The sequence below is a fragment of the Corvus brachyrhynchos genome, unplaced genomic scaffold (genome assembly GCF_000691975.1).
Source record: "Corvus brachyrhynchos isolate BGI_N302 unplaced genomic scaffold, ASM69197v1 scaffold481, whole genome shotgun sequence".
Classification (NCBI taxonomy): Eukaryota; Metazoa; Chordata; class Aves; order Passeriformes; family Corvidae; genus Corvus; species Corvus brachyrhynchos.
The window spans coordinates 134,038-144,502 of record NW_008236261.1 but is presented as its reverse complement, the minus strand read 5'-3'; the positions used below and the strand labels follow the sequence as shown (position 1 = coordinate 144,502).

The 10,465-nt window shown below is 43.3% G+C and overlaps 1 protein-coding gene across 1 annotated transcript in view; it reads left to right on the top strand.

The window, feature by feature from the left end:
• Window positions 1-6: 6 nt before the first annotated feature.
• The window catches only part of UNC80 (unc-80 homolog, NALCN activator), a 140,158-nt gene continuing 129,699 nt past the window's right edge, over window positions 7-10,465 (top strand). Inside the window, 3 exon segments of the mRNA XM_017746990.1 lie at window positions 7-328; window positions 1,625-1,673; window positions 9,799-9,955. Of these exon segments, the coding sequence (XP_017602479.1) occupies window positions 237-328; window positions 1,625-1,673; window positions 9,799-9,955 (298 nt within the window). The 5' untranslated portion in view covers window positions 7-236.

Here is a 10,465-nt window from a genome sequence, read left to right as displayed (position 1 = left end):
AGCTGTCCACAGAGGGAGGTGCTGAAGGCAAGGAGGAAGCTGAAGGACGCGGACATCTTCGCTCCCCCGATTTTCTTCCCTGCCTTCTGCAGCCATTTTGCACCAGCGGAGTTGAGGGAGGGGGTGGGCTGCAGGGAATGGAGGGGAGAGGTTAAAGAGTTGCAGAGAGCGAGAGGCAGCCGTGGGAGATCCCGACTGGTGCGTCTGCTGAGACTGCAGCAGCTGTAATCAGCATTATGGTGAAAAGGAAAAGCTCAGAGGGCCAGGAGCAGGAGAGTGGCCGTGGCATCCCTCTGCCCATCCAGACGTTCCTATGGAGGCAAACCAGGTAAGAGCAGAAAGCCCTGGGCACTTGGGATACAGCTGCAACAGGGCAGTAGAAGTGCGGAGGGGGGTGCGGGCCAGCTGCTGCCCAGTGGCAGGGAGGATGCAGTTATTATACTGCAGCTGCAACATGAAGACATGAAAAAAACTGTACTCAGTATAGAGCAATTTGTGTGTATCGGGTATGTGAGGAGGTCTCAAGGCAGCTTAACCGAGTGGCAGTCCAAGTCAGCTTCTTGATTTGACTTTTAAAGCATCCATGTCTATGTTTCTCGATGCACCTTTCCCTTCCTCCCTGTTCATGCTCCCCATCCCGTCCATCCCGCCCCCTATCCCCCATCTTTTAAGAGAACTCACAGAGCTCTTGTGCCAGAAGCAGCATCTGTCAGTGCTGCACCAGACCTGCAGCTTTGCTTCTATCTGTATTTGCAGCCATCCTGGAAGTGTAATCTATGCTTTGAGAGGTCAACATGCAAACAGATATGTCAAAGTCTAATTTCACAGGATTGGAGAGTGAGGATTTGGAGATGTGTGAGGGACTAGCTGAATGTATGGCTGAGGCTTTAGGTTCCTTGTGAACCCTGTCAGTCTCCTGTCCTAATAGAATTTTAAACTGAAAACACTGTGGGGGAGGTTGGAGGATTTTAAGGTTGTGGCTCTAATTTAAGGCCTCAGTCACAAAATCCCCTTATGCCACAGTCAGTGTCCTTCAAAATAAAATTTAAAAAGCCCAAAACAAACAAAAAAAATTGCCTGCAATCAGGTGACCTGATTATTTTTTTAATATTTACTCTGATCTCATTCCAGAGGAGAATGATAGCAGAGGGTAGGCGTTCTCTACATACAGCATACAGGCCTGTACTTCACCATAAGCCTTCCACATCAGCAGCTGTGCAGAAAAATATTTAATACAGAGCTGGCGCATGGATCTCTAGCTTAAAATAGAGGCAAGGCACAATTCAGTAATATTCAACAAATTTAAAACAGAATATGTTGAAAATCTTTCACTGAGGTAAAATGGCTGAAAATTGTCTGATGGAAGATTTTATCCCTAAGAATTTGTGGGCTGAATTAAATGCCTGTTGACATATCGGGGTGGGCACTTTGTCTTCTGGAAAGATAACAGCATTTATCAGATGTCATCAACAGGTATCTGAACATAGTTTTGGCTTATGTCTTCCTTTACATTAAGTTTCTCAGCCTTTTGACAACCTTCTGACATGAGAAAAATCCTAAAAATAGCTAAGAAAATTACACTTTCATGTACTGGGTCTCTAATGCTGCTTCTCCTTTCTTTCAGTGCATTTTTAAGACCTAAACTGGGGAAACAATATGAAGCTTCCTGTGTGGTATGTACATGTGTCTCTTTTTCAACTCTTATTGGTAACTAACTTTTCATGCAAGTCAATCTAACCAGAGTGGCTGATCAGCAAGCTTCTCAGCTTATACCAGAAGTGGATTTAGTTCATTCAACTTCATTTTGTACTTTTATCACATGAAGGATTTTAAATTCTTCCCATCTAGAAAATTTGCATATCATGTGTATCTTTAGACACAACAAAAATAATTTATTTGGATATTAGTAATAAGTAAGTAATTAGTAACACTGTAGTAATTAAATAATGACGTAGACAAACTGAGCTGTGACAATCTGGGTCCAACCTTGCAGTTCATCCTGTGTGGATGTACTTTTGCATGAGATTGATGTCATTTCAGTTTGCGATTGCTGAAGGTTTTTCAAGCTTAAAATACGGAAAATCTAAGCAATACTAACAGGCTTTGAGCAATACTTTTACCATTGTGCAAGATGGGAAACACTTCTACTGGAAATGAGAGAGAGAATATCTTATCAGCATGATTAAGGAGAGGCTATTATGCAGATACAAATAACTCTTATTTCTAAATGTACTTCAAATAAAGCCTCAAATTACTGCCAAAAAGGAGGAAAAAGGGAAGACATGAAGCAAGTTCAAATAAGATGGGTATCTAGAGAATTTCAGAATTTCTTGAATGGTTGCTGGTCTTTGGATTACTTAAAATACAGTAGTCAGTTGCAGCCAAACTTGACAGAGTGGAAAAATTTGGTCTGGACATGTATCTTAATAGTTTAAAGTTCTTAGGTCACTCTGCAGCAATTTTCTGACTTCCTTCTCACAAGACATTAAGCTGGAGAAGCTTTATCTGTTGCTGAGTCATTTTCTTCCAAGAAATACATACATTTTTCATGGTTTTTGCTAGATACCAAATAGAGATAGAGGACTGCTGGCTTAGTGTGTACTTGGGTGAGTAAAATGTATTTCAATTCTAGCCCATGCAGCAAAAAGAATCATCACTGGTTAATGCCCATGGACAGTTCCTGGTTGTTGAGAGGCTGGAAAATGGAGCTTATTGCCTTATATCCTTTGCCAGGAGCCTCGGCAGTGTGCAGGAGTGATGTCTTGGAGCACCTCTAATCTGAGGATGTGGCTTCATCTGTGGGCTCATACCTGTTACTGTTGCATAGAGGGACAGAGCTTCCTTCTCTGTGCCTTCTCTATGATGTACCTATCTGTCTGTGACTTCCTTTGCTTCCTGCTGTACTGTTGGCATCAGGTTCCCGAGGCTAATTCTAAAGCATCTTTCTTCTGTGAGCACATACCAGAAATTACTAAGTGTAAAAAACAAGCAATGCCCAAAAAACCCCTAAACTGTGAGACAACATAAATCACATGCTTCAGCCAAGAGAAGAGGAGCTCTGAAAAAAAGGCATTTCATAAAGATCCAATAAATTTCCAATAAATTTGGATGAAGAACTTGAATATTCTCCAGTTCTTAACATAATCATTAAATTATAGTAGACAATTTTCAAAGGTGGGATGTAGTTCTGAGAAATTTGTGGGATACAGCCTGAACTGGCAACATCTGTTGCCTTCTCTTTCATCCGTTTCCTCTACCTGCTGGTGCACAGGAATGTCTGCCCACATCAACACATTCTGTATTATCCATTGGGACAGCAGAATGCTGAGTGCATGGATGAGACAAGGTTTCTGGAACTTGACAGGTACTTGTCTTCTGAAACCTCCTGCTGACTGTCTAACACCCCTATATTATTTAGTGTGCCTAAAAATGCTGTGCACCTGTTTACATGATGTGTCCTTCTATAATTCTCTAGCCAGAATTGTTGTAGGCATGTCTGTAGTCTGTCAACCATCTGGCAATGCATATGACACAACATTGTGCAGTATTCTATTATTATTCTTGGCTCTAAACTTGCTGCAGTAGAACTTGCTGCATGTTGTGCATTGAGGAAGCAGATGTTGGAGGCTGAGATTCAGTGAGTACACCATCTGGTCTGCAAGAGTATATTGTATTGCTTCGTAGAGCTTTGCTTTATACCATAACACTTGAGGAAAAAACTGGCTCTTTAATTGCATTTTTGTCTTTACCTGAACCATCACACTTACACATTTACTTCAATTGGTCTATGAATAGTAGCCTTTAAGCTGAAGATAAATACCATCCCCCCATACATTGTCTTACAACATCTAAATATGTTTGTGCCTCAGTATGGATTTGATGTTCTTCCTCCTCCCCATTCTGAAGTTGTTCTGCCCTGACACAAAGCCATTCCTAATGTGCATGACTCAAAGCTGTAAATGACCTCACAGGCATGCCATGTGAGTGCTGTACAAAGCTAATGTGTTTTTGGGGTGATGGTAAGTAACTCAAAGATATGTTTAAATTCTACTACTCTGGATTGCATTGGCCATGGAAGAACTCAAAAGTTTTCTGAAGGATCCTGCAAATTCAAAGTTTCCCTCTTTTCTGTTTGGTTTTTTGTTTGTTTGTGTCTTGGGGTGACTCTGATGCTGTATCCCCTATCAACCTGCTCTGTGCCAGACATGAATACTGTGCCTTTCTGTGTCTTTAAGCTGGGTCCAAGAGAAAGGAGAAAAAAAAAGAGAGCCAAGCGGTCTTGTGTTCAAGGACACACACTCCCCTGCGTTCCTGCTGCTACAGAGCAGAGCAAAGCACCTTCCTGCTTTTAGCCAGCTTTTGGCCCTGTTTACCAGGAGAGAGGCGGAGAGTTAAACTTCTTCGCTTTTTAGCTAGCCTGCTAGCTGAAGCAAGAAAGTTGAGGTTTTTTTCCCTGGGACTTTGGCTTTTTCTTCTTCTCTTCTGGACTGTTCAGCAACACCAGAACATCACCAGGAGGCTGTACACTGCGGCCCGGGGGCCCATGCCAAACCCCAGCTCCGGGGAGAGAGCAGAGCCACACCTACAAAGGACTCTGAATTCACCAGGTTTTCTCCACAGTGAGAGGTTTTATTATTTAACATCATTCTTTTTTCCATGCCTGCATGCACTTTACTTGTTAAATAAACAGCTTTTTTTTTTTTTTTTTTCACTTTCCTCCAAGGAATTTCTTTGCAAACCTGGTGGGGGAGGGGCTGCTGAAAACTGCCTTCTAACAGAGGGACGTTCATTTCGGACAGCTTCCTCCAAATTGGTCTCAAACCAAGACAGTTTGTTTGGGGTTTTTTTGTTAGCTTGTTTTTTTGCTTGTTTTTAAAAATGTAATTACATGTTTTGCTATTATGAATAATTAAAGTATAGATACGGAACAAAGTTCAGAAAAAGGCCATGTTTATTTTATCCAGCTAATGGACATGGTTGCAGAAAACTGAATTTCTGTAAGTAAAATGTTTGGCATCTGTGTTTCATTACTTGTGAATGTTTATACTATTGCTTTGTATAGTAAAAAATGGAGTCTTAACCATCCCTTGTGCTATGAATTCCTAGGTTCCTAGATCTTTCTAGGAATTCTTCCTTGCTCAGTGGACCTGCCTTTCTGTCTGTACTTTCAGCTCTTTCCAGTCAGTCTGAAGTGACTTCAGCAGTGGTCTCAGCTTTCCTCCATGATGGAGACTGAGCTTTGTAATGACAGGGCAGTAAGGTCCCCACCAAGGACTCAAGTGCAGTTCAAGAAGCACTAACCATTTCTCTGTGTTTCTGCCATGGTCCTTCTGAACATGCACTGGGTTAAGCACTGGGCCCTGCTCTTTAATTTTTTTTTTTTTCATGTGCAGATCTGTTGGGATACTCCCTGTGAGAGGATGTAACAGGAGGTGCTGAGCTTCCCAAGATAACCTCTGGGAACCCCTGGCAACCTCTGGGCACCCTCAGTCAACCGCTGGCTGACCTCTTCCTGCCTTAGGCAATTCACTGCAAGTACAGCTTCCCTGGGCTTAGAGCAGGGGAAGTTCATGCAACTCAAGCAAAGCTGTTTAGGAAACCATGACAAAGCCCAGCAAAAATGCTGCTGGAATGGGAACAGATAGCCTGAAGATGCCTAGACAAGAAGTACAGGACAGAGCAGACAGTGGCACACAGGCTGATCCTGGTCACAAGGTATTTGGCAGTGCCTTTGGTTCTTGGTAGAGATGAAGGTAAAAGGAGAACAGCAGCAGTGGGAAGGCAGCCAGACAAGGCGCCCTGCCACTCCCTGGGAAACAGCTGTCACCACTAGGCTAAAAGGAAAAATGCTAGTGTAAGTGGTCCTGAGGGAGCTGAACACATACACAGAGCACTGCTGAAAGGGACTGTTTCTCCAGCCAAGGCACTGACTTTCCTTACTATCCCCTTGGCAGACGTTCTTCATCTGCCTTTGGTGTGGGGGATGTTGCAGGCATGAACAAGCCTGCTATAAGTAGGTAGCTGTTTTCTTAGCCCAGCTGCGGCCCTGAGCCCTGAGGCTGTGGCTCTAGACATACCCACAGCCTGACAGTATGACAGCCTGTCTTCTGACTCCCTTACAGGGAGCTTGTTCAGACATTCTCATTCAGCCTTCTTATTTTAAGCATGGAACTCCTCTCAGCTGTAGCAGCAGTTGCTTAGTTCATGCAGGGTGAAAATGAGGTCTTCTGCCCCAATGTCTATATATTCCCTATAGCAGGTCCTGACAGAGTAGAGCCATAGCAGACCGAAAAGGAGGCTCTCCAGGAGCAACACAGGACTTTGCATCTTGAATATCTGGTATAGACAGAAGCTGCACCTTTATGGAGAACTCCAGGCAAATTCCACAGGAACACTTGTCCAAAGAACTGCATGTTCCTGTTGGTTTGCTTGTGAGTTATCAGTGTGGGGCTTAGTGCCAATTAGTTGGTGTGCTGACAGTACATCCACAATAGCAGTTTTGTACCAGGCAGTGCCTGTAGCAGGCATGGACACTCAATGGTTTCCATAGAGCAGCTTTTGTGTTTGCGTTTTTCTGGCAACATACAGTACTTATGTCTCAGATGCTTGTGATCACGTAAGCTATTCCAGAAGCTAATCTTTCATTGTGGTACAGAAATATTTAGCTTTCTGCTCAGGCCAGGAAAGAACAGAAGAATCTGGTGGCTAGCCACAAGGGAAATCTTCACGAGGGCTCAGAAGCCCAAAATGTTATGATAAATACAAGCCCTCTAAATCTAAAGATAAAATGGCAACCTCCTTAGCTGCCTCTTGAGTTTCTGAAGCAGGCGGACTGTGGGTCGTAGCTTGCAGAAGGCAATTGCTGGGGAACTTTCTACCTGATGCCATTGAAGTACCCAGGAATGAGACCTTGAATGGAAAGCCAGGGAACAGCAATGTGTCTTCTGTCACACTTCAGAATAATGATGGTGCTCGCAGTGATTTTTTTTCTCCCCTTGCCCTGCAAACTGAATAGCTTTGTCAACTCTACTGAAGTGTGAGGTTATGGTTTGGCTTTTGTACTGGAGGTGAGATCATTCAATTCAATAAGCCTCGGTCAGCACTGGTGCTTGGCAGCCTTTTGGTGAGCTAATTCAGCTCACTAACCTGGTAGGAACCACTTACCTGTATGCTGGCCTTCCTTTTGGCTTTGTAGAGTCTTAGCTTGGCTGAGTGAAGGATTCAGTGAGCCCCAAAGCTGATGGATGAGTGGAAATAGGAGTGTGTGGGCTGGAGCAACGAGTAAGGAGTGGTCCCTGTCCCATTTTGATAAAAATAAGTAAAACCTCATGTTTTTCAGTGGCTCTTTCAAACTTTGTGGTATTTGTAACCATGCACCCCTTGTTCTGCTTCTGCGGATACTTTGCTGCATTTACTCCCCCCCTTTTGTTCTGTAGTAATCCCTTGGCTGGGATACTGATTCTAAATCTCTGTTGTCTTTATACTAATGTGCTCTCAGAGTGCTACTGTGAATCCTGACTTGAACAGAATAGTTAGGCCTTACTGTGGGTGCTTTGCTCCCTGGCCTGTCCAGGCTTTCTAAGCATCAGCTATCCCTTCATTTTGCTCCCATTACTGAACTGATAGGATTAAAAGGAAGAGACTGTTTTCCTTTCAGACACTGTGGCCCCCAGCAGATTGTTGTTAAGAGTGACTTGAAGCATCCCTTCCCTGGTAGGCAGGTTATCCACTCCTGCTGCTAAGAAACACAGATTGCTGAAAACGTGATCCATTGCACATGATTTTTGACTAATCCTCAGGCAGACAATGGTTTTCTCATATACTACAGCAAATGCCCTCCAATTTCAGCCATTGGTCCATAAGGAAAGTGTATTACATTTTCTGACTGCAACCTGGGGTTTCTAGTGTGGCCTTCTGCACACTGATATTTGTTGGTAGCTCTGATGGTTATTGACAGTATTTCAGGGTTCGTTTTGTTGGCATAGTCTTAGTCCCGTATAATGGATAGATGCATGTTCCTGTGCCTCCGTGCTGGCCAGAGCAGAACTGGATGCCATAAAACTACAGTGGTGCAGCACAATGCTTGCATCAGGACACCTGGCCTCTTGGTAGAGAAGCTCGTGTCTGCCCACACCAGCAAACAGGGCCACAAACCAAGAGAAAAAGTGTGCCCAGCTGCTGGGACAGGCAGGAGAGTGCCTGTTACCACAAGTTAGCATGCCATGCTTGGGAGTGGTTGCTCGTTCAGGAGAGCATGTTTTGACATGCTCATTTTGCTCTTCTTTGTAACTAAGTCTGTTCTTATGACCACCCCCTCAATTTTCCTCAAAAGGAAAAAATTGGTATGACTAGTGTTGCAGGATAAGCTTTATGAATGTGGAATGAGGGTCTTTGAAACATCTTTTGGGCAACAGTTACTTGTTTGCCCAGAGCTTGATAAAATTGGTGAAACAGCTTGTGAGCAAATAGGTAGCCATGAGGCTAAGCTGGTTTATGGCAAGGATATGCATTGTCATTATCTTTGCTATAGGTACTTCAGTGAAGGAATATTATTACTAAGCCCTCTGGCTCTGTGGGGTCCCGTGCCGGAGTGCAATGTGCAATGATCTCTAAACAGCGTCTCCACAGCTAAGCCGCTAAATCTGCTAAATACACTCACACATGCGTGCACACACAAACGCACAGATAGCTTCAATATAAAGTTGACGGCAAAGAGATGGGAAGGTTCTTTGCATGGCGTTCCACAGGAGCAGTTTATTGCTTCTACACTGTGAAGGTTTCCAGAGGCAAAAACAAGAACAATGGAGAACTCAGGGTTTTATCCGGGGGTGGGAAAAAGGCGGGATTAGGGAACAGGGACCTATGGGGAAGCGAGGGGGAAGCAGCGAGGGGGCAGAGGCTAACAGCCAACCAGGGAATCCAAACTGGGATAGATTACCATAACAGAACAATGCATCCTGGGAGAAGCCTTTCTGGTCACCGTAACCTAAGAGGTTCTTGTGGTACTAGGGAATTGTCTTACTGAGAACTCTCTATCCCTTGTAACATAGGCTCACTGGCCACCACTGAATATAACTGCACTTGTAACCTATGATGAGATCTTTGATCAGAGCAGCAATTTATTGAAACGGTGGGAACAACTAGCAATAAGGAGCTTTCTTAGGGATTTTAGAGGCAGATAGCCTTATTTTGTGATGCTTGATGTGGAAATAATGAACTTGCTGCAGCCGTCAGCTCTGTAACTGTTCACAAAACTATTACATCATGGCTCGACAAAAATTTTTGTACACTGATAATTTTTTGTGACAGGGTGGGAAAACATTTCCTAAGGCCCATATGCCTTTAGAGGGTTGCCCTTTATGTTACACTAAACTGAAAGAGCACATGTGTTTAAGAATATCCAGCACTCAGCTCCACAAATACAGGCTTTCCTAGTTCCTGTAACTTCTAACAGGATTACTGGCATGCCCAGCAAAACTGTAAATCAGGATTACTGGCTTTACCCAGCACAGCTGCAAGTCTGGCTTGATGTCAGCACTTATTAATATACAGATGACACTGGATTCAATTCTCTTCTATTGCAGAAAATATATTGCATGGTCCATTCATTTCTTAGTCAAGTATGTCCATATGTCTACTGAGCTTTCGTTATGGTCTGTATTTTTCAGGAAAAATATTATAAGATGTGCTGTAGTTGTACAATTAGAGATTAGAGGTTTTTAAAACAGAATGTTCATGTAGTGGAAGGAATGTGCAGAAGTAGACACAATGTCTTTTTTTCTTTGTTCTTACTTTCAGTCTTTTGAAAGAGTTTTGGTAGAAAACAAGCTGCATGGCCTTTCTCCAGCTCTCTCTGAAGCCATCCAGAGCATTTCTCGCTGGGAACTTGTCCAAGCTGCACTCCCTCATGTGCTGCACTGCACTGCAACATTGCTTTCCAACCGGAATAAGCTAGGTTAGTGCTCATGTGAGGTTGTTTTCCATTACTGAAGTTATCAGTTAAAATATGACAGATTGCTGCTCAGGGTGCAAACATAATTCTAAATCCTTAGAATTCTATGTAGTTTCTTCTGGGGATTGTCTTTCTTGACAATTGTCTTTCTCATTTATAGAATGGTTGTTGCAGTGGGGATCCTGCAACACGCATGGAATGGTAATCTGTGAAAGCTTCCCCAGTAAAGTTAGTGTTCTAATGAGCTAAAGAGTCAGAGTAGTTCATGACATTTTGCTAGCTATTTACCAGCAGTAATAGAACTTGCTTTAGCATCCAGCAGCCATGGGTTCCTCGAAGGAATACGTATTTCTTTGAAGGCATGCTGCAGTGATCCGTTGCAGCAGGAACTTTTAATATCTTCAGTTTTGGGTTTTTTTCATCCTATTATTCTTTTTATTTAGACCAATGTGTGTGACTCGCAGCAGATAGTCAGTCAGACAGTAGAGAGGCAAATCCAAATCCAACTTAATT